The sequence below is a fragment of the Microtus pennsylvanicus genome, chromosome 11, assembly GCF_037038515.1.
Source record: "Microtus pennsylvanicus isolate mMicPen1 chromosome 11, mMicPen1.hap1, whole genome shotgun sequence".
Classification (NCBI taxonomy): domain Eukaryota; kingdom Metazoa; phylum Chordata; class Mammalia; order Rodentia; family Cricetidae; genus Microtus; species Microtus pennsylvanicus.
Window position 1 is genome coordinate 23,260,335 of NC_134589.1, and position 24,358 is coordinate 23,284,692.

The 24,358-nt window shown below is 39.0% G+C and overlaps 1 protein-coding gene across 1 annotated transcript in view; it reads left to right on the top strand.

Annotated features, from left to right (window-relative positions):
- The window catches only part of Top2a (DNA topoisomerase II alpha), a 32,712-nt gene extending 8,354 nt beyond the window's left edge, over positions 1-24,358 (top strand). The window contains exons 8-35 of the mRNA XM_075990796.1: positions 585-758; positions 887-988; positions 1,097-1,234; positions 3,343-3,481; positions 5,505-5,662; positions 6,106-6,231; positions 6,547-6,657; positions 6,787-6,892; positions 6,987-7,096; positions 7,320-7,412; positions 8,299-8,413; positions 8,518-8,639; positions 9,090-9,238; positions 11,451-11,682; positions 12,042-12,176; positions 12,295-12,495; positions 13,131-13,326; positions 15,661-15,752; positions 15,953-16,105; positions 16,225-16,308; positions 17,818-18,000; positions 19,046-19,142; positions 20,021-20,173; positions 21,126-21,249; positions 21,381-21,424; positions 21,751-21,885; positions 22,748-22,950; positions 23,222-24,358. Of these exons, the coding sequence (XP_075846911.1) occupies positions 585-758; positions 887-988; positions 1,097-1,234; positions 3,343-3,481; positions 5,505-5,662; positions 6,106-6,231; positions 6,547-6,657; positions 6,787-6,892; positions 6,987-7,096; positions 7,320-7,412; positions 8,299-8,413; positions 8,518-8,639; positions 9,090-9,238; positions 11,451-11,682; positions 12,042-12,176; positions 12,295-12,495; positions 13,131-13,326; positions 15,661-15,752; positions 15,953-16,105; positions 16,225-16,308; positions 17,818-18,000; positions 19,046-19,142; positions 20,021-20,173; positions 21,126-21,249; positions 21,381-21,424; positions 21,751-21,885; positions 22,748-22,950; positions 23,222-23,350 (3,804 nt within the window). The 3' untranslated portion in view covers positions 23,351-24,358. The remainder of the gene's footprint in view (positions 1-584; positions 759-886; positions 989-1,096; positions 1,235-3,342; positions 3,482-5,504; positions 5,663-6,105; positions 6,232-6,546; positions 6,658-6,786; positions 6,893-6,986; positions 7,097-7,319; positions 7,413-8,298; positions 8,414-8,517; positions 8,640-9,089; positions 9,239-11,450; positions 11,683-12,041; positions 12,177-12,294; positions 12,496-13,130; positions 13,327-15,660; positions 15,753-15,952; positions 16,106-16,224; positions 16,309-17,817; positions 18,001-19,045; positions 19,143-20,020; positions 20,174-21,125; positions 21,250-21,380; positions 21,425-21,750; positions 21,886-22,747; positions 22,951-23,221) is intronic.

Genomic DNA, 24,358 nt, shown 5'->3' on the forward strand with positions numbered 1-24,358 from the left:
ACTAAAGGCTTGTGCTAATACTCCTCCGCTTGATTTTTTTTTTTTAAGCCAGCAAGGTGGCTGAACAGGTACAGGTGCTGGCCAGGCAAGCCTCTCAGCACCTGAGTTCCATGCTCTAGAACCCATTTTGATAGGAGTGAACTGACTCCTACAGTTCAGCCATGTGCATACCCTATTTTTCTCTCCCTGCCCTGCCCCTTTCTCATATACACATAAGCTAAATTTTTAAAATAAAAAAATTTGAACCCTCATATTCTATTTAACTTTAAATTAAATGTATTTATTTATGTCTGAATGATTTGCTTGCATATGTATGTGTGCGTCCTATGTATGCATGGTATATAAGATCAGAGGAGGTCATCAGATCCCTTGGAACTGGAGTTAAAGATAGTTGTGAACCTCTATGGGTGCTGAGACCTGAATGCTGGTTGGTCCTCTGCAAGAGCAGCATATACTCTTAATCACTGAACCATCTTTCCAGTCCTCTCATAGTCTGTTACTGATTCCATTTTCCATCATTGTGTTTTGTTTATTTGTTTGAATTTCCTATTATTTTGACACTCCTCTCTTTAATCCCTATGCAGGTAAAAGGATTCCGCAGCTATGTGGATATGTATTTGAAGGATAAGGTAGATGAAACTGGGAACGCACTGAAAGTAATACACGAACAAGTCAACCCACGGTGGGAAGTGTGCTTAACAATGAGTGAAAAGGGCTTTCAGCAAATTAGCTTTGTCAATAGCATTGCGACTTCTAAGGTAATTTTTGAGAGTTCTCATTAATTTACTTACCAAATAATATAAAATGGATTTAAACATTTGTCTAAAGTATGTTTGTAGTTACTATTATAATTCTGAGGCATTTTGAAATGCTATTTTTTCACTAGGGTGGCAGACATATTGATTATGTAGCTGATCAGATCGTGAGTAAACTTGTTGATGTGGTGAAGAAGAAGAACAAGGGTGGAGTTGCCGTGAAAGCACACCAGGTACAGCATTCTCTTCCCTTGCATTTACAAGATCCCAGGCTCAGTCTCTAGCACTAAGATGGGGCAGGGCATAAGACATTTTGATGACTGTATCAACTTTCATTACAGGTGAAAAATCACATGTGGATTTTTGTAAATTGCTTGATTGAAAATCCAACCTTTGACTCTCAGACAAAAGAAAACATGACTTTACAAGCCAAGAGCTTTGGATCAACATGTCAATTAAGTGAAAAATTCATCAAAGCTGTGAGTACCTACATGGAAAGTAAAATAGAAATGTCTTATCTTATTTCTCATTGTCCTCAGCTCCGCAGAAACAAAGATTGCCTGTTGCACTACACTTCCTCAGCCCTTTTCAGTCTGTGTTTTGTTGTTTTTATAGCAGGGTCTAGCTTTGTAGCTCAGGCTGGCCTCTAACTCAAGATCCTGCTGCCTTGTGCCCGACTAGTGCTAGAGTTAAGCAGTGCACCGTCACTCCTTAGATAGAGATCCTGTCTGCCTCTGCCTCTTCAGATTAATGTAACAGGTTGTTTGTTTTTTGTTTTCTTTTTTTAAACTTTTATTATTATTACATAGCAAACTTCTCAATTATACACTTTTGTTTGTTTGTTTGTTTGGTGGGGAGTGGGGTTTGAGTAGCCCTGGCTGCCCTAGAACTTGATCTGTAGACCAGGCTGGCCTTAAACTCCCTGAGATCCATCTGCCTCTACCTCCCGGAGTGCTGGGATTAAAGGTGTGCACCCCACCACCTAGCCACACTTGTAATTTCTTTCTTTTTTTTTAATTTTTATTTATGTGCATTGGTGTTTTGTCTGCATGTTTATCTATATGAGGGTATTAGGTACCTTAGAACTGAGAGTTACAGACAGTTATGAGCTGCCGTGTGGGTACTGGGAATTGAACCCAGGTCTGTTGGAAGAACAGCCATTGCTCTTAACCTCTAGCCATCTCTCTAGCCCCCACTTGTAATTTCTTATTCTGTCTTCCATATTAATACCTTCAACTACATGAAGGCACAGATATGACATGTTCGGTTTCTTTTTTCTTTTCTATTTTCTTTTTTTTTTTTGACAGGGTTTCCCTGTGGTTTTGGAGCCTGTCCTGGAACTAGCTCTTGTAGACCAGCCCGGTCTCGAACTCACAGAGATCCGCCTGCCTCTGCCTCCTGAGTGCTGGGATTAAAGGCGTGGGCCACCACCGCCCGGCTTCTTTTCTATTTTCATGTGTATGTGGTATGCATGTTTTGTTAGTGTAGGCACTTGTGTGAGGGATGTGCACGGATGTGGAACCTGAGGTTTATCTTAGGAATCATTCTGCCTGGATCCCTCTTCTACTTTATTGAATGAGGCAGTTAAAGTTAGAGCTAGGCAATAGGCCAATCTCACTTATGTATAGAATATATAAGTACCTAGGAAAAATGTACTCTAGTTTTGCTCCAGAGATCATTCCATGTCTCCTCCCCCAAGGCTGGAATTCATGTAGCTGCTATTCCTCTCTGCTGTTTACTTAGGTAATGCACAACAATCTCCTATAGCCACTAAGCCATCTCTCTAGTCCTAACTCATTTTAACCACTGTGTCTCCAACAAGTAGCTCAGTGCCTGGCATAACATAAGTCCATAAAAACTATTGAATGAATGATCCTAGAGAAACCAATTCCTCACAGTAAGGAGCTAACATGGAAAGATCCAAGGGTTACTAAGTCATGCACATCCTACCCAGTCTAGAAATGTTGTTTTTGAGGATTTTTTTTTTTATGTTGTTGTTGCTTTGTTTTTGCTTTGTGTTTTTGGTTGTTTTTGAGATAAGATCTTATTAGGTAGCATGGCTGGTCTTAAACTCCTAGAAATCCACCTGCCTCTCTCTGCCTCCCAGGTGCTAGGATCAAAGGTTTAGATCACCACACCCAGTGATGAGGCGAGCAGGCCTACTTTTTGACCCGCATGGCTAGCTTAGCACCGGAAATAATAACAACACACAAACTGTATTCATTTAAACAACTGCCTGGCCCATTAGTTTCAGCCTCTCACATCTTGCTTTAACCCATGTTTAGTAATCTATGTAGTACCACAAGGTGGTGGCTTACCAGGAAAGATTCAGCATGTCTGACCTGGCAGCTGGCTCCATGGCGTCTGCCCCACTGCCTTCTTTCTCCCAGCATTCTGTTCTGTCTTCCCTGCCTACCTATATTCTGACCTATCAGGCCAAGCAATTTTCTTTATTAATAACCAATGAAAGCAACAGATAGAAGATCCACCTACACACAGTTCTTTTGAGTTATTTCATTTTTCTAGGTGCTTATACATTCTATATTTGTCTTGAATCTTTGCTAATGTGATTGTTTCTGTTTTGAAGGCAATTGGCTGTGGTATTGTTGAAAGCATACTAAACTGGGTGAAGTTTAAGGCCCAAATCCAGTTAAACAAGAAGTGTTCAGCTGTAAAGCATACCAGAATCAAGGGAATCCCAAAACTTGATGACGCCAACGATGCAGGTACACATTTAACGTTTACTTCAGTAGCAGCAGCATATGTGGATGTGCAGCAAAATAGTTTAACCAGTTTCCTGCCGGGCAGTAGTGGCACACACCTTTAATCCCAGCACTTGGGAGGCAGAGGCAGGTGCATTTACAAAGTTATTCTGTGAGTTTGAGGCCAGCCTGGTCTACAAAGTTCCAGGATAGCCAGAACTGTTACACAGAGAAGCCGTGTCTCAAAAAATTAACCAGTTTCTTGTTGAATATTTAGGTTATTTCTAATTTCAGGCATTTTAAATGCTACTGAGATGATTTTAAGTACAGTAATCTACCTAACAAGCATTTGCAGTCTAAAATCAAATGAATATTCAACAGCAACGTCAATATTATGAGGAATTAAGATATTAGGCCGGGCATTAGTGTCACACGCCTTTAATCCTAGCACTCAGAAGGCAGAGGCAAGTGGATCTCTGTGAGTTTGAGGCCACCCTGGTCTATAGAGCAAGTTCTGTGACAGCCAGGGCTGTTACACAATGAAATTCTGTCTTGATAACCACACAATCCCACCCCACCCCCAAAAAAGGAGATGTTATAGTGCTCTGTAGGGGGTATATTTCCAGACCCTCAGTGAACACCAGAACCATGGATAATAATACCAAACCCTGTTATGTGTTGTTTCTCTTATGATTATGATACTGATGATAAAAACACAGAGTAGCTGGTAGAACAGTTAAAGCCACGTGTACTATAATAACTTATGTCTTACTGTACTACACTTATCCCATGAAGGTTTTGGAAATGTTATGTCATAAAAATTTTAATAAGTTCAGACATTCCTTTATCTCTAACACAGGCAGGCAAATCTCTATATTCAAGGCCAGACTGGTCTATATAGTGAGTTTTAGGCCAGCCATGGTTAAATAATGAGAGATATGAATAATACAAGCATTATGATGCTGCATTTGTTTACTACATAAGGATTATTTGAATTTGCATTCAAGACAAATGATCTGATGACTGAAAAAGCTGTTAAATGACGAACAGTCAGATAGTGTGTGAGCACTTTTAACAAAGGTGGGATTGCATGAAGTTTTAAAACATCAGACAAAACTAATGAATTGTTTGTTTCTTGAACCTCTAAAAAATGTTTTTATTTATTTTAATTTGTATATGTGGTTCAGCACATGGTGTGGAGGTCAGAGAATGATTTTACAAATAATGGTTTCTCTCTTTCTACCATGTGGGCCCCAGATTGTCAGGTTTGGAGGCAAGGGCTATCTAGCTGGCCCTATTTTAGTTTATTTTTGAGACATAATTGTGTTATATAACCCAGACTGGTCTTGAACTCATGATTCTCTTTATCTCATTCTCTAAAGTGCTGGGACTACAGGCGTGAGCTGTGATAATTGGGCTTGAATTTTATACTTAGTATTCTCAGGCTATTGTTAATTGAAAATGTTCAAAGTAAAACCATGGGCCTAGAGAGTTGGCAATGTAGTTCCTGTACTGCTCTTGTAGAGACCCATGTTAGGCTCCTAGTGCTCATGTTGGATGGTGCAACTATCTGTTAACTCCAGCTCCAGGGCAAGCCACTGCCTCTGTCTTCTTCTGCAGGTACCTGTACTCACACACATAAACTCATACAGACACATAATTCAAAATAATAGAAATTTTTTTTCAAGTGAAGCATACATAAGGTGTACTACTGTATTAATTTACTATAAACCTTAACTGTAAAAAAATGTTTTAGGGGGAGCAGTGTTGGACAGTTGGTTCATTGCTTAAAAGCACTTATTGCTAATGGAGAGGACCTAGATTCAGATTCCCAGCACCCACATTGTGGCTCATAATTATCCATAACTCTAGTTCCAGGGCTCCAAAACCTTATTCTGATAATCTGTGGTACACATGCATACATGCGACCAAAACATTCATACATGTATACACACATAATTGTTGGGTCCACTTTACTCCTAAGACAATTTGTTATGGATTATTTTGCTTTAATATACTAAAGTTAATTTGTATATTTATGTTTTAGGGAGTCGAAATTCCACTGAATGTACACTTATCCTGACTGAGGGAGACTCAGCCAAAACTCTGGCAGTTTCAGGTCTTGGTGTAGTTGGAAGAGACAAATATGGGGTATTTCCTCTTAGAGGAAAAATACTCAATGTGCGAGAAGCTTCTCATAAACAGGTAGGCTGTAATGCTATTGTTGTAATCCTAATGTAGAGCCAATAGAGTATAACTCAGTGGTGCAGCACTTGTTTGGTGTGCATAAGGCCCAGTGTTTAATCCCAGCACTGCAAAAGTGCTGTGGGGGAAGGAATGGGATCTAAATCTAGTTTATAATACAGGAATCCATTTTTGTATATCATGTCCTCACTCACTGGGCATCTTAAAATATATTTTAGACTGTTATTTGAACAAATTGAGCATGCATGCGATGTATATATCCGTGGTCTCTATGCCTAGTAGCATACACACTTACACACAGAAAGAGAGAATGAGAAATGGGAGTTTAGATACTTTGAAGTTTTATCATAACAGGCCTGATTTTTCAAAGTGTAAGTAATAATTCTAAATGCTGAGGCAACATACATAATTATATCTCTTTATTCTTTTCCAATGTGTTTCAGATTATGGAAAATGCTGAAATTAACAATATCATCAAGATTGTGGGTCTTCAGTACAAGAAAAACTATGAAGATGAAGATTCATTGAAAACTCTTCGTTATGGGAAGATAATGATTATGACAGATCAGGTCAGCTATTTTAGATTTTTAAACTGATATCAAATGTTTGGGCTCAGCTGTCCACCTGCAAGCACATAGCACTGTACCTCACTATGCAGGTCCTATGTTATATTACTTTACTGTCATAAAAAGAGCTGACTCATTATCTCTAATGGACATCCGAGCAGATGTGCTGACATAATAAATTACATGTACAAGAGAAGTAAGTTTACTTTGAATAGGCTTTTTAAAACTTGCACAGAAGAATTTTTGAGAAATTGCCAAATCAGTCATAATTTTATTTCTAAACAGTTCTTTGCTCTTTGGCTTTTCAAATATTTACAGGACCAAGATGGTTCCCATATCAAAGGCTTACTGATAAATTTTATCCATCACAACTGGCCCTCTCTTCTGCGACATCGTTTTCTAGAGGAATTTATTACTCCTATTGTAAAGGTATACACGTTCTGGGATGTATCAAGACTCTTAAGGCCCGTGTTCAGCACTGATGGAACTGTAATTCTGGATGTGTTATATAGAGAGTCTACAATGTGTAAAGCCATAGCGATGTGTTTTTTACCATAGGTGTCTAAAAACAAGCAAGAATTGGCATTCTATAGTCTTCCTGAGTTTGAAGAATGGAAGAGTTCTACTCCAAATCATAAGAAATGGAAAGTCAAATATTACAAAGGTTTGTGATAAAGCCTGCCTACAAATTCTCGGTTTTGTTATGTGTTGTATGAGGCTAAATGGGGGTAACTTACCTGTTTTGTTTACTTCTATAGGTTTGGGGACCAGCACGTCAAAGGAAGCTAAGGAATATTTTGCAGATATGAAAAGACATCGTATTCAATTCAAATACTCTGGGCCTGAAGATGATGCTGCAATCAGCCTGGTGAGTTTGAGTCATGCTGTACATGTACATTCTGCTTTCAGAAGTCACTGCTAGGCTGGTCGATTACACCTGTTAAGTTTACATCGAAGAGTGTTTTATGAAATAAAATGTTTCTGAAAGATCTAGGTATTTGAAAAACCAGGACTTTTGATGTTTGTTTGTATGGAAAAGATATTTGGAACCAATAAGCACCAGTGACATTTTTCCACCTTTTAATCCATAGGCCTTTAGTAAGAAACAGGTCGATGATCGAAAGGAATGGTTAACTCATTTCATGGAAGACAGGCGACAGCGGAAATTACTTGGTCTTCCTGAGGTAAGAATTTTAATCTGTCCCACTAAATAACTTGAGAATTGATGCTATACCAAATTGAAATTATTAAATAGTATTTTTAATTAAAAGTTTGATGTAATAACTATAGTATACAATAGTGGTCCTATATGTATGAAAGCACTGAAAAAATTCTTAATGGTATTTTGGGGGGGCTAATTCAAGACAGGGTTTCTCTGTATAGTCCTGGAACTCATAGGTTCTCCTTAGTGCTGGGATTAGAAGCTTGCACCACTACCACCCAACAATATAGTCTTAAAGTTATGTGACAAGGCATTTCTCAAATGTTTATGCTGATGCTGCTGTAAACAGTTAGTATGCAATCAGTCATCTGTAAGTATGTGCCTTTGTAGTATGAAGTGAATGACAAGCAGCTAGGCTGGGCTGCACAATGAGTCTCCAAAAAAAATAAATTTTAAGGACTGGAGCAACAGCTGAGATTGAGTGTTTGCGTGTTGTATAGAAAGCCTGGAGTTTAATTCTCTGTACTACTCCCCTCCCCCAACAAAAAAAAGTTTAATATTTTATACACTGCAAAGTTGTTTAAACAGCAGCCTCATATACCTATTGTTTTTCCTTTTTGATTGTTTATTTTTCAAGACAGGGTTTCTCTGTGTGGCTTGCCTGTCCTGGAACTTGCTCTATAGACCAGGCTGGCCTTGAATTCACAAAGATCTGCCTGTCTCACATTCCCAAGTGCTAAGATTAAAGGCATGCGCCTCCACTGCCTGGCTCACCTATCATTTTTTCAAGGACTGAAGAATTATCAGACAAATGATATCTCTAATTGTTTATATTTTTGTATTAGGCATTGTTAAGTCTAGTACTTTATTTTCAACCAGATCATCTAATACTGTCTTGGACCCCTTAGGATTATTTGTATGGACAAACCACTACTTACCTGACCTATAATGACTTCATAAACAAGGAACTTATCCTGTTCTCAAATTCTGATAATGAAAGATCTATTCCATCTATGGTAGATGGTAAGCACCAATGCTTTTGTCTGTTTTTAACGTAAAATGGTGATTTGTGCTTAGAAATTGCCAAATTAAAAATGCTAATGGTTGATTGTCCTTTCATTTTAAAGGTTTGAAACCAGGGCAGAGAAAGGTTTTGTTTACTTGTTTCAAACGAAATGACAAGCGAGAAGTGAAGGTTGCCCAGTTAGCTGGGTCAGTGGCAGAAATGTCCTCTTATCACCATGGTGAGGTAAACCCACAATCTTTAACACTTCTAGAATGCCTTAATGCAGAAATAATTGAAAGTTACTCTCTAAACATATTTCATGTAAGTGTAAACTGTTATATCCATGATAGAACGATTTGTTAAATATTTCAAAACTAAATATGATTGACCTTTTGACTAATAGTTCTATTTCTAGAAATAACATTCCTATTAGGAATACTTGTCTGTAAAGTTATATTCATAAATTTTTCAGTAAGATTTAGTATTACTGTATGATATCAAAATTTAGACACCTAGAAGTCTTATGTTTGGACACTATTTCTGCCATATATTTCTCTTGAAAACATCATTATAAATATTTAAATCTTAAAACTGAGAGGATTATTGTGTGACTTAGTTGTGATAGTGAACACACAGGCACACATTTATTTTCATTTTTGGATTAGATTAATGATTTGTCTTTTCCCTCCACAGATGTCACTGATGATGACCATTATCAATTTGGCTCAGAATTTTGTGGGCAGTAATAATTTGAACCTCTTGCAACCTATTGGTCAGTTTGGTACCAGGCTGCATGGTGGCAAGGATTCGGCTAGTCCTCGATACATCTTTACTATGCTTAGGTGAGTTTGCTTTTAGTGACTTGACATTTTGAAGCAATATGAAACCAAAGTATTAAACATTCAATGTTATAGTCAGTTTCCAGCCACTTTTGCAACAACACTGAGCAGTTATTAATCATTGTCCTGGAAATATTTGGACAACTATTCTGATTCTCTGTTCACTTTCTTGGTTCTGTGTTCTTACCCTCTTTCCCACCCTAAATAATGGCCTACCTAAGACCTACTAACTACACTCCTTTCTCAAATGAGCAAATAAATTATGTCTGACTGCCCTCTCACTAATTAGTATCCTAATCAATTCCAGCTGGGCATGGTGGTGCAAACCTATAGTCCCTGTACTCAGGAGGCAAAAGGAGGGACATCTTGAGTTTGCTGCCAATCTCAATTTACAGAGTGAGCATCTGTCTCAGAAAAGCCACTCCCAATCCAAAAAAGTATATACACACACACTTCCTCCAAAACCAAGTCCTGGACTGAGATTAGCTTCGTCAGTAAAGTGCCTGCTATACAAATGTAGATCTGAGTTCAGTCCAGAACTCAAAATTTTAAGAAAATGTCAGAGCTGGACAGTAGTGGCACACGCCTTTAATCCCAGCACTTGGGAGGCAGAGGCAGACCGAACTCTCTATTCCAGGACATCCGGGCTTACTCAGGGAAAGTCTGGCAGGGTAGTGGTCCGGTCGTCTGAAGAGGTGGCACAGGAGTTAAGAACACTTGCTGCTCTTCCAAGAAGATGTTCCATTTCCAGCATCCACATGTTGACTCACGAATGTCTGCAACTACAGTTCTGAGGGATCCAGTGTCTCTACTGGCCTCCTTGAGCCTCACACGGTGCACAAACGTACATGCAAATAAAACAACTGTACACATAAAATTATTTTTATTAAAAGGGGACGTAATGGCACACCTTTGTAATCCCAACACTGGATTCCTTCCTGGGGATTTGCTAGTCAACCAGCCTAGACCTGTGAAGCTTCAAATTAGTGAAAAATGCTGTCTCAAAAAAACAAACTTGTAGATGGCTCCTGAGGAATGGCACTTGAATTTGTCCTCTGACTTTTACACGAGTGCATACGCATACATATATACCTACTCATAAAAGATAATAAAAAAAGCAATAGTTCTTTTATTTGTTTGTTTATATTTTTTGAGACCATCTTATTCTGGAACTCACTATGTAGACCAGGCTGGCCTTGAACTCAACTCATAGAGATCCACCTGCCTTTGCCTCTTGAGTTCTGGAAATAACTATAAACTATACTCAGCAGGTCTTTTTAAAATATGTTATCCAGGTTGAGCTAGCTCCTGACCTGAAGTAATCCTCTGTGTTAGCTTTCCAGAGGCATATGCCTAAAGCCTTGCATCTTAACACTTTCTGTTGCTGTTTTCTAACACCCTACCCACTTCAGCATTCTTTTGTGCATATATATGCATGTATGGGTGAACTTGGGTGGCATCCACCCCGTTTCTTGTTTTTTTTTTTTTTTAAGATTTATTTATTTATAATGTGTACAACATTCTTTCCATGTATGCCTGCATGCCAGAAGAGGGCACCAGATCTCATAGATGTCTGTGAGCCATCATGTGGTTGCTGGGAATTGAACTAGGACCTCTGGAAGAGCAGTCAGTGCTCTTAACCTCTGAGCCATCTCTCCAGCCCCCGTTTCTTGTTTTTAAGGCAACACCTCTCTCCAGGAGTCCACCTGTCTTCATCTGCTGGACACTCATTATTTTTACTTGGGTTATTCTAGGTTTAAAACTCAGGTCCTTGTGCTAGCATATAGATTGAGCTGTCAGCACAGTCCAGCACTCTTTTTATTTGGTTTGGTTTTGATTTGGATTCTTTGAAGCAGTCTTCATATATATCCAAAATAAGCCTCACACAAAATCTCCTCTCACTGCATCCCTAAGTACCAGGATTATAGATGTGTTGCTACAGCACTCATTTCTTTGTGCCCCAAGTAATCATTTTAATAATTTTCCTTTTTTAGAATTCTGCCCTACTGAATACCTGTTCATTATCTATCTACCTGTACTAAATCATGAGCTTGACAGACTTTTGTTTGGGTTTGGAGCAAGGTCTCACTATGCTCCTTGATGGGCCTGGAACTCACATAGACCTGCCTGCTATCTCCGCTTTGTGCCACCATGCCCAACTGAATGTGAGAAGTGTCAAGGCCATTTTACTAATGATATTCTTTGTTTTCTTTAGCCCTTTGACTCGGTTGTTATTTCCACCGAACGATGATCACACATTGAAGTTTTTATATGATGACAACCAACGTGTTGAGCCTGAATGGTACATTCCTATTATACCTATGGTGCTGATAAATGGCGCCGAAGGAATTGGTACCGGGTGGTCCTGCAAAATCCCCAATTTTGATGTCCGTGAAGTCGTAAATAATATCAGACGAATGTTGGATGGAGAAGAGCCTCTGCCCATGGTAAGTGTTCTGGGTTAGGAACTTTGTTTTTCCTCAGGCATAGTTGAGTAAATTCTACAATAAAGATTATACAGGTACAAGATTTATTTTAGGGGCTGGAGGTGGCTCAGTGGTTTAGAGCACTGCCTGCTCTTCCAAAGGTCCTGAGTTCAATTCCTGGCAACCACATGGTGGCTCACAACCATCTGTAATGAGGTCTGGTGTCCTCTTCTGGCCTGCAGACATACACACAGACAGAATATTGTATACATAATAATAAATAAATAAATATTTTTTAAAAAAGATTTATTTTATACTTTGGATTTGTTTGAACATATTTGTGATTTACCATTTAGAAACCTTTTTTCTTGTTAATTTAGCTCCCAAGTTATAAGAATTTCAAAGGTACTATTGAAGAACTGGCTTCAAATCAGTATGTGATTAGTGGAGAAGTAGCAATTCTGAATTCCACAACCATTGAAATCTCAGAGCTTCCCATCAGAACGTGGACCCAGGTAAGTAACTGTTGATTTCTTGTTTTTTCAAGTGAAAGAAGCCAACAATAGTTGGTATTGACTATTCAACAAGGGACTCCTTACAAAAGGATTACTGTGTTTTGTTTTTGGTTTTTAGACTTACAAAGAACAAGTTCTAGAACCCATGTTGAATGGCACTGAGAAGACACCCCCTCTTATAACAGATTATAGGGAATACCATACAGACACCACTGTGAAGTTCATCATAAAGATGACTGAAGAGAAATTGGCAGAGGCAGAGAGAGTGGGACTACACAAAGTCTTCAAACTACAGACTAGCCTCACTTGCAACTCAATGGTATGTCTTATTTTGTAAAAGATACATCTTTCAAATCTAGTATTTTTAGGTATGTTGGTCCCCTCTGATAATCCTCGCATTCCAGAGACAAAAGGATCACAATGAATTCCAGAGCTATCTTAGGCTTGTATAGTCAGACCCTGTCTCAGAAAGAAAGGCTGGAAAGATGGCTCAGGACTTAAGAGAAATTAGTGTTTCTTCATTGGACCTGGGTTCAGTTCTCAGCAACTACATAGCAGTTCACAACTATGTAACTCAGTTCTGAGCGATTCAGGGTCCCCTTCTGGCCTCCATGGGATAGTGCTTCAAGCACATGTTGTAATACAAACATGCAAGCAAACATCCATTTATGTAAAATGTTTTTTTTAATTAATAATTGATTTTTAAAAGGATATCGGGGGGCTGGAGAGATGGCTCAGCTGTTAGGAGCACTGATTGCTCTTCCAGAGGCCCCGGGTTCAATTCCCAGCACCCATATGGCAGCTATCAGCTATTTGAGAGTCCAGTCCCAGGGGATCTGACACCTTCACACCAATGCATATAAAATAAAGTTAAATAAATCATCTTTTTAAAAGGTATGTCAGGTAACTTTTATAAAAGTTACCCAATTTATTGAATCTTTTCTTCTTTTCCAGGTGCTTTTTGACCATGTAGGTTGTTTAAAGAAGTATGATACTGTGGTGGATATTCTAAAGGACTTCTTTGAGCTCAGGCTTAAATATTATGGATTAAGAAAAGAATGGCTTCTAGGAATGCTTGGTGCAGAATCTGCTAAACTGAATAATCAAGCTCGTTTTATATTAGAGAAAATAGACGGCAAAATAATCATTGGTATGTAAATGTCTACTAAATATTTACAGTGTGGGGTAGCTTTTCCTAGATCGTTTATTGTTTGTAGAGTTTTAGTGGTTCTGGGGCTCACATTCAGAGCCTTTACTTGCTAAATAAGCATGTACTCTGTATTAGCCTCACCCCTGCACCCTAAACTGATCATCTAAAGAAATCAAGACTGAATATTTAGATAGGAAGACTAGAGAATTAAAAGACCTTGTGTAGGACTGGGGTGTATCTCAGAGTGGTAGAATGCCTTCCTGACATCCACAGGGTCCTAGGTCTGACCACAGCAACTGCATCAACTTTCTGTGGTGGAGCACATTGTTATCCCAGCACTAGGGACAGGGAGCAGGAGGCTCAAGGCTACATGGTGGATTTTAAACCAGCCCATACATGGGACCTTGTCTGAGAAAAAGACCTTGTTTTACTAATTGATCACAAGAAGAGACACTGGTCTGATCTTAAAATGAAGAAGGTTATAAATAAATGCCTTTTAAAGAAAAGAAGACTGAAAAATAGTCAAATCTTAGGGATGTTTGTTTTACATTTTGTTATATTGAAAATTTTATAAGCAATTAGCAGGGTTTAAAGTAAGAAAGGAGTCTTGACTAAATTAGGTATAAGAATAGAGCTTAGAGGATGTAGCTCAACTCTAGCATAACCAACTAAGAAAGCCAGCAATATTTTCTTAAGGCAGGGTTTCTCTGTGTAACAGCACGCACCATTACCACCTGATGAAAGCCAGCAATATTAAAAAGTTATAGGAAGTCCCAAAATATAATAGCACCAGTTACTGGTGATAAGACTAATTTTCTCATAGTATACAAAAGTGTTTAGCTTAATAATGTTTGTTTTCATACCTACTTAAAAGCTTTAGCGTAGGGCTGGAGAGATGGCACAGAGGTTAAGAGCATTGCCTGCTCTTCCGAAGGTTCTGAGTTCAATTCCCAGCAACCACATGGTGGCTCACAACCATCTATAATGGGGTCTGGTGCCCTCTTCTGGCCTGTAGGCATAAACATAGACAGAATATTGTATACATAATAAATAAATAAATAAATATTAAAAAAAGAGGGATCTGTTTTAAAAAAAAGCTTTAGCATATCAGCCAACTTATTTGATAGATGCTATTGATTCAGGCAAGGCTAAAATGAATGATACTGGGCATGACTAGAATGGAAAAAAGAAAAGGGGGGGATTATTTGGCTGCTTGGAATAGCCCAATCTTCTTACAGAGTGAATATCGAGCGTCTGAATGTGTAATCTAAGTTGGAGAGATGGCTAAGTGGTTATAACACTTGTCGCTCTTACAGAGAACCCAGGTTCAGTTCCCAGCACCCACATGGTAGTTCATTACCATCCATAACTCCAGTCCCAAGAGATCTGATGCCTTCTTCTGTCCTGCACAGAATATTTAAACCTAGGCTAGAAGGGTGCTGGAGAGATGGCTCAGGTCCTGAGTTCAATTCCCAGCCACCATATGGTGGCTCACAACCATTTATAATGAGATCTGATGTCCCCTTATGGCTTGCAGGCAGGCATGCACTGTATACATAGTAAATAAGTAAATCTTTATAAATAAGTAAAGCCTAGGTTGGGCAGTGGTGGCACACACTTTTAATCCCAGCACTCAAGAGGCAGAGGCAGGCAGGTCTACAGAGGGAGTTCCAGGGCTACATGGAGAGACCCTAGTCAAAAGGGGGAAGAAAAAAAACAACGTAACTCATATCAAGTTAAATTAAAGAAAGAGTGGTACTCTTTATATTGGTACTGACTTTGACTATCCCTCAAAGCATAACTGAATACAACAGACATTGAAAGAGGTCGTGTGCTGTGGTGATTAAGAGCATCAAGCTTTGTGGAGACTGCTAGAGCTTTAAATCAATGAAACATTGCAATAAAAGCCAGAATACATAATTGAGTCACAGACTCTTCAGAGGTGGAGGCTATAATTCTTTTGTGGTCTTTGACAGTTATATAGATTTCAGCCTCATCTATGATCTAAAGAATCCCCAGGTAATTCACCTTTGTCCTGCTTCACAGAAATTGAGGCAAAACATAGACAGCTGAATTTCCTGTTTTGTGGATTTGGGTTTGTTTGGTTTTGGTTTTTCAAGACAGGCTTACTCTATGTATCCCTGGCTCTCCTGGAACCCTTGTAGATTAGGCCTTGAACTCACAACTGCCTGTCTTTGTCTCCAGAGTGTGAATTAAAGGTGTGCACAACCACCTGGCTCAAATTTTCCAATTTAATCTTGTGACTTGATGTAGAAACACTTTATCCTTTTTTAAAATCTTGTTCAAAGCTATCTCTCCCTCTTTTCTCAATAGAAAATAAACCTAAAAAAGAGTTAATTAAAGTTCTAATTCAGAGAGGATATGATTCTGATCCTGTGAAAGCCTGGAAAGAAGCTCAGCAAAAGGTAATTTCGTTACTATTTATCTATTGGCTACGGCACACATGCATGCAGAGCACCATACACAAAGATAAAATGGGGGAAAATTTTTTTAATTAAAAAATGTAAAATTTCTTTTCTTGCGTTTCTAGAGGTCACAAGTAAAAAAATAATCAAGGACTCTATATGTTTGTATTTCACGTTCTACATTTTAATTTGTCTTTTAGGCTCCCGATGAAGAAGAAAATGAAGAAAGTGACAATGAAAACAGTGACTCCACAGCAGACTCTGGACCAACTTTCAACTACCTTCTGGATATGCCCCTCTGGTATCTCACCAAGGAAAAGAAGGATGAGCTGTGCAAGCAAAGAGATGAAAAGGTCAGTTGTAGAAGAATGATATGGTCAACAGTTAATATTGTTTTGATGGGAAAAACTGTTGTGTATAAAAATACTATTTGTACATATTTACTACCTCAATTTTTTGTAATCTTATGAAGGAACAAGAGCTCAACACATTAAAGAAAAAGAGTCCATCAGATTTGTGGAAGGAGGATCTGGCTGTTTTTATTGAAGAACTGGAGGTATGTGTTTATAAAATTTATATTATATTAATTATTAATTATACTTACATTAATACTTATATTAATACTTACAAACTAGCAGCATGTTCACTCTTAAGTATTTATTTTTCTTATGTGTTTGTGTGTTGAGGGGTGTGGGTAAGTGCAGGTGCTCACAAAGGCCAAAGGGACCAGTCCCCTGGAGCCACAGTTACAGTGTGGGTGCTAAGATGAACTCATCCTCAGCAAGAGCAATGAGATCTCTTAACCACTGAACCATCTGTCCAGCTCAAGTAGCATACCTTTTTTATCAAGAAACTTCAGCCAGCCGGGCGGTGGTGGTGCACGCCTTTAATCCCAGCACTCGGGAGGCAGAGGTAGGCAGATCTCTGTGAGTTCGAGACCAGCCTGGTCTACAAGAGCTAGTTCCAGGACAGGCTCCAAAGCTACAGAGAAACCTTGTCTTGAAAAAACAAAAAAAGAAACTTCACATTTGATAAAAGAAGAAATACAGAAGAAAGAATACATCCCAAAATAGGTTGGGTATGGTTGCCACTTAGATGTTAAACCTGTAATCTCTGACTAGGTCAGGAACACCAAAATTTGAGGCCAGCCTGGGTTACCCAGTGAGTTCAAGACCAGCCTGAATTATATATGTAATAAGACCCTGTCAAAATCCAAGTACTAGGAATACAATTGTAGACTATTTACCATACATGTGTAAACTTTTGCCCTCCATGCTTAGCACATAAAAAAATAGTAACATAAAGGGAAAAAATTAGGCAGAATGTGGTGAACATGACTGTAATTCTAGCATTTGTAAGGAAGATGAGGAGTTGAAGGTCACCCTCAGATACGGGGACTTTGACGCCATCCTGCACAATATGAAAACAAAAGCAGAGAGGGCAATCAAGATGGCTCAACAGGTGAAGCACTTGCTGCCCAAACCTGTGTTCAAACCCCAGAGGTCAGATAAGGAGGAAGGAGAGAGCTGATTCCACAAAGTATTCCTCTAGTTCCCACATGTTTGCTGTGACATGCATGTGCTCACACATACAGTAATGAAAATATATTTTTAAAGGGAGGAGAGAAACATTATTAAATACTAGTTAGCATAAAGTAAATAATGGGAAGAAATACACTAAAATTAATATTTTTACAGAAAAGAACCAGTGTTAAATCACTTTTAGAGGTGGCCCCTCTATTTCAGAATGTCCTTTGTTACATAAATCTCCTTAGCAATACTTAGTTTCTTAATATTAGAAATGTGTGTGTGTGCATATATACACACTCACATAGCATTTGTCCTTTAACATGGTTTTCTCTTTGTCTTCAGAAAGATTAAATGATGAAATTGATATAGGCACCTAGTTCTCCTGCTCTGCCTTCCCAAAGTCAGCCACACTGTGCCTTCACTAAAGCTGATCACAGATTTACATTAAATTGTAAAAACAGCAAATTCTTAACTGTTGCTTGTTAGGTATCATGTTTTCTTCACCTACGAATTTGTTCTCATAATTCCCTTTATAGGTTGTTGAAAACAAGGAAAAGCAAGATGAACAAGTAGGACTTCCTGGAAAGGGAGGGAAGGCGAAGGGGAAGAAAGCACAAATGTCTGAAGTCTTGCCTTCTCCTCAAGGAAAACGAGTTATTCCCCAAGTGACCATGGAGATGAAAGCAGAGGCAGAAAAGAAAATTAGGAAGAAAATTAAGGTAATACTTGAAGCTTATTTCTCTTTAAAAATGAAATAAATTAAGACCAGTGAGATGACTCAGGTAAATGTTTGACCCCAAGTCTGAACAATCCAAATCCAGTCCACATGGTGGGAGAAGAGTACTGACCTCTGACCATAAATAAGTATAATACTTTTTTTAAGTGGAGCAAGTTATATCTAAATTTCTAAGCCTGTTGTTTGGAATGTATCATGTTTCTGATCCACTTTCCTTTCTCAAGCACCCGATGTTTTTAAATATTTAAGTATAAAATATCATAACTACACCTTTATTTGGATCTCCTTTAATATCTTATGTCTATGGATGTTTTGCCTACATTTGTGTCTACACATATGCATGTGTAGTACCCAAAGAAACCAGAAGAAGACCTTGGATCCCCTGGAACTGGAGTTAAAAATGGTTGTGACGGGGCTGGAGAGATGGCTCAGAGGTTAAGAGCATTGCCTGCTCTTCCAAAGGTCCTGAGTTCAATTCCCAGCAGCCACATGGTGGCTCACAACCATCTGTAACGGGTCTGGTGCCCTCTTCTGGCCTGCAGGCATACACACAGACAGAATATTGTATACATAATAAATAAAAAAAAAAAAAATGGTTGTGACCCTCCATGTGGGTGCTGGAAATTGAACCCTGGTTCTCTAGAAGAGTAGCCAGTGCTCTTCATCACTGAGTCATATCTCCAGCTTTCGATTTTAGATTTGTTTTGTTTTGTTTTTTTCCAGTTAGAGTCTCAATATATTGCTCTAGCTGTCCTGGAGCTCACTATGTAGACCAGGCTGGCCTTGAACTCACAGAGATCTGACTGTTTCTGCTCCCGTGTGCTGGGATTAAAGGCGTGCGCCACTACTGTCCTCTACTATTCTAGATCTCTTAAACAAAACCCAAAGAAAAATATATTCTTTCACTGTATTTGTGTCTGTGTCTATCTATATGTGAATATTTGACTTTATTATTCCAAATAATTAGACAGAAGTTGAGTGTTTCTGTCTTGCTGGGATTTGTTTCTTACATGTTGCTGTTTTTTTAGAGTGAAAATGTTGAGGGCACGCCTACTGAGGATGGTCAGGAACTAGGAGGCCTTAAACAAAGACTAGAGAAGAAGCAGAGGCAGAAGAGAGAGCCAGGTATAACAACATGTTGAGCAAGGTGGTATAAACTCTAAAGTGTTATTAGTATGTTCTACATAGATATTCAATGTTTTTGTAGCCTGGATTAAGTATTGTAAAGGAAGGCTGTACGTGACTTACATTTGAGCCTTATGTTGTCTTTGATTTGTTTTAGAAAGACTCTTGTAGAATAGCTAGTGACTTGAATTCCTTGGTTGGAATCTAAAATAGCTCCTCCCCTTTCCAGGAAGTCCTGAATGTTTGTCTTGTTCTTCCTTGGCTTCAACAGCCTACAAAAGGGATATATGAGAGCAAATTCATAAGCATTAAAAGCATTATCACAGCCTAGTCTGCCCTTACCATCTGTGTGAGCAAACACGGATGACATAAAGAACAAGAGGTGACTATACAAGAATTAATTATCTCCTAGTGACCCTCCAGATCTGAGATATCAGCTCTATTCTATATCTCTAGATCTGTTTCTTAGGGAACTTTGATGTTTAGACATTTGTATCGCATTATTTACTATAAAAACATCATTTACTTATGGGATTAAATGGCCAAACTCTGTACTCTATAGGAATAGAAAATGTGTGTGTTGTACTCACAGTTGTACCCTCAGCGCCATTACATTATGTAGATAATGATGAAGAAACCAGAGTATATCAATATAGTTAATTTCTGGGCCAGTGAAATGGTGTAACATGTACAGGAGCTTGCCACCACTAGTGACATCCTGAGTTTGATCCCAAGGACCCATATAGCAGAAGGAGAGAACTAACTCCCATAAGTGGTCCTCTAGCCTTCACTCAAGTACCTTTGCCCAAACACACACGCACAAATACAGTAATGTAAAACTTTTTTTTTTGAAGTATGAATCCCTATCTCCTTTGTAGGTACCATGGCAAAGAAGCAAACTACATTGCCATTTAAGCCCATCAGAAAAGGAAAAAAGAGAAACCCTTGGTCCGATTCTGAATCAGATATGAGCAGTAATGAAAGTCATTTTGATGTTCCTCCACGAGAAAAAGAACCACGAAGAGCTACAAGTAAGGAAAAATACAGAACGTGCTAGCTGTGCTAGAAGATTTGAATGGCCAATTAACTTCAGGGTACTAAATTCAAGATTACTGCCTGTTAGAACAGCAAATCAAATTTTGAAAAATCAAAGTATCTTTTAGGATAATAAACTGCAGCTTAGGTGGTCAGTGGTGCACAGCTTTCATCCCAACACATGAAAGATGGAGGCAGAGCCGGGCGGTGGTGGCGCACGCCTTTAATCCCAGCACTCGGGAGGCAGAGGCAGGCGGATCTCTTATGAGTTTGAGACCAGCCTGGTCTACAAGAGCTAGTTCCAGGATAGGCTCCAAAACCACAGAGAAACCCTGTCTCGAAAAACCAAAAAAAAAAAAAAGAAAGACAGACAGAGGCAGGCAGATCTCTGTGAGTTCTAGGCCAGCCTGGTCTACAGAAGCAAGTTCTGGGATAGCCAGGGCCACACAGAGAAACACTGTCTCTAGAAACCAGAAGTTAAAAGTTAACTTTTATATGATGGATGGATGGATAGATAGATAGATAGATAGATAGATAGATAGATAGATAGATAGATAGATAGATAGATAGATAGATATGACTTTTATATGCCTTAGTTTAACTTTATATATATTCATAAAATGTTAAGTCAGGGACTGGGGAGATGGTGCAGTGGTTAGGAGCACTTGCTGCTCTTCCAGAAGACCTGGGTTCAGTTCCCAGCACCCAACATGGCAGTTCACTACAGACTGTAACTCCTGTTCCAGGGGTTCTGACTCCCTCTTCTAGCACCCATGGGTATTGGGCATGCACATAGTATACAAACATACATGCGGGCAAAGCACACTCATGCACATAAAAGAAAATGATTGCTATGATAACACACAAGTATATACACACAAAAACACAAATTTAAAAAGTAAAATGTCAATTCAGCCTATGTTTAAATGTCTTTTTGGTTCCTAACAGCGAAAGCCAAATTTACAGAGGATTTGGATTCAGATGAAGATTTCTCAGGTTTTGATGAAAAGGATGAAGATGAAGATTTTTTCCCATTAGATACTAGTCCACCTAAGACCAAAATTCCACCAAAGTAAGAATTTCATCTAACACAGAATTTATTCATAGCTATTTTAATAGTCACTGGTGTGTTTATTGATCTTTGTTTGCCACATATAGAATTGATTGTCAGGATGCCTTCTCTGTGTGTTTTCTTTTTTTCAGAAATACTAAAAAAGCACTGAAGCCACAGAAAAGTACCATGTCTGGTATGTATTTAATAAAATGACTGGGTGCATGGGAGATGTCTCAGCTAAGCAAGCGTGAGGACGTGGGTCAGTGCACAGCACCTACATAAACAAGCGTACCCCTGTAATCTGAACACTCAGAATTTAGAGGCAGGAGGATTACAAGTTCAAAGCCAACTTGTGCTATAGAGCAAAGCTCTGTCCCTCCAAAACTAAAAAATTCAGCTAAGTTCTCAGAGTATTGATAATATTCCAAGAAAGTTATAATGAGAATGCACGTCAGGGACAGAGCAGCACATGGAATGTTTTAAATGCTTTTTGATCATTTCCCTTCCTGTTTGGAATAGTTGACCTTGAAGGTGATGTGAAGGACAGTGTACCAGCTTCTCCAGGCTCTGCTGCTGCTGACTTCCCAGCTGAAACTCAGCAGTTAAAGCCATCTTCCAAACAGACTGCAGCAGTGAAGAAGACAGTAGCCAAATGTAAGCCTGGATCTCTTAGAAGGTTAATTATTAGGGCTAACTGACTTTTCCAAGTCAATTTTAATTTTTTATTCTGAAAATGTCTATTGATGATGAAATTAAGTATCCTAGCTGGGTGGTCATGGCGCACGCCTTTAATCCCAGCACTCGGGAGGCAGAGGCAGGCGGATCTCTGTGAGTTTGAGGCTGTCTGGTCTATAGTGCAAGTTCCAGGACAGTCAGGGCTCTATACCTTGACTCAAACAGAATAATGAATGAATGTAGTAGCTTAAAATCAGTGCGTTACTCAGATTCTAGACATTACCTAGCGCATTTCTCTGACATGAAGGGAAGGAGCTTATAAGCAGTTGGAAGTAATCCATGTAAGATAATTCAGAAATCGGGCTGGAGAGATGGCTCAGAGGTTAAGAGCATTGCCTGCTCTTCCAAAGGTCCTGAGTTCAATTCCCAGCAACCACATGGTGGCTCACAACCATCTGTAATGGGGTCTGGTGCCCTCTTCTGGCCTGCAGGCATACACACAGACGGAATATTGTATACATAAATAATAAATAAATATTTTTTTAAAAAAAGATAATTCAGAAATCAAGGCTGGGGTATGGCTCAGTTGGTAGACTCCTGGTCTACAATATAAAATGCCTTGGAATTGATCCCCCTAGCACCGCATAAACCAGGTGTAGTGGTATATGCCCCCCGGGGCTTTCTCGCTGGCCAGTCCAACTTACTTAGGAACTACAGGTCATTGAGAGAGAGAGAGAGACCTTGTCTCAGAAAGAAGGCGATTATTCTAGAGTTCATTCCAGAGTTCACAATGAGAAATCACCAAAGGATGATCATGACCAGTACTCATGTTCACTTACAGCCCAGTCTTCAACCTCCACTGCTGCTGGTACTAAAAAGAGAGCTGCACCAAAGGGAACCAAATCAGATTCAACCTTGAGTGCTCATGGCCCTGAAAAGCCTGAACCTGCCAAAGCTAAGAGCAGCCGCAAAAGAAGGCAGTCTTCTTCTGACGATTCTGATTCTGATTTTGAGAAACTAACTTCCAAAGCTTCCGTGAGCAAGGTATTTATTGCTGCTTAATCCTTTTGTTCTAGAGACTTTGAAACATCTAACTTAGGTTTTGCTCTAAATTTTGCATATTTTTAAAGAAGTAAATTTAAACCTCAGAATTCATTATTCAATGTGTAATTTAGCTATAAGAAAGTTAAATCTGTCAGTCAGTGCAACAGTTGCTTTGGACCTTTTTCTTACTACTTAGTAGGAAGTGGTAGTGAAGTCTGGAATGACCCTATTGCATTAACAATATCAAATTACTTGGATTTTCTCTTTTTAGAAAGCCAAGGGAGAGAATCAGGATTTCCATGTGGACTTAGATGAGACTGTGGTTCCTCGAGCAAAATCTGGACGAGCAAGGAAGCCTATTAAGTACCTGGAGGAGTCAGATGAGGACGATCTTTTCTGATGTGACAGGGGACTGTTTTAGGAATGGTTTTACTGAGCTGGATTCATTTTAAAGTTACTTGAAGTTTTTCCCTAACCCCCTCTGAATTTAATTTGGGGAAGACTTTTATAAGACTATCCTAGTGAGTGGGCCCACGTGACCTTTGCCTTTGTACTCTACAGACTGTCCCAATGGTGACCTCACATGATACTGTTTTCTTCTGCTTTGTCTACGTTTTGTGTCTATTTCTTTGGTCTCTAAAATCTTGCTTGAAATTCTTTTGGATTCCACATAATTATATGGTCATTTCGGCATAACAGAACTTATTGATCATATACTAAGCTAAATGAGTATGTTTTCAAAAGTGCCCCCTGCCTCTTTTCCTATTTCCACTAGATATGTGGTAGCATGGTGTTTCTGTTTTCAGTTGTGTAGGTAGAATTCCACCACATAGAACTGGATAATTCTACTACAAATACGGTATTCAACTATGATGTTTTGCATTTTTGTTTAAGCCATGAGAAATTGCTCATACCCTTTGAACATCATCAGAGGCTGTAGAAAGTCACTTTGACTGTGTCTTCATGACCTCAGCACAGGCAGCAAGGAGGCCAGCTACGTGGCGTCCTGGCTTTCTTATGATGCCTTTCGAACATGAGATTACAGGGAGCAGGCAAAACTGCTCAGTCGTGAAGTGTGGTCCAGTCTAAGTCTCCATGCATAGTTTCACCTTGCGAGTGCAGAGACCTTTCTGTGTGTGGTACTTAAGTGCTGTTATCAATGTTTTTTGTAAATATTTAATATGTCTTTTCTATTCAGCTTAATTTCAACAATTTTGTACTTTAATAAATGTTCTAAAACATTGTGAGTCATTCATTCCTCTTATCTTAACCTACTTTATGTCCTCTCTGCAGTCTGAAATAAACCCTCTTCACTTCCCTTTCAGGACTGTTACAGCCAGATTGGGCTAAGACTGACAGTCTTTGGCTGGGTGAAGTATAAATAAAGAGTGGCAATGTGTCCTTTGTT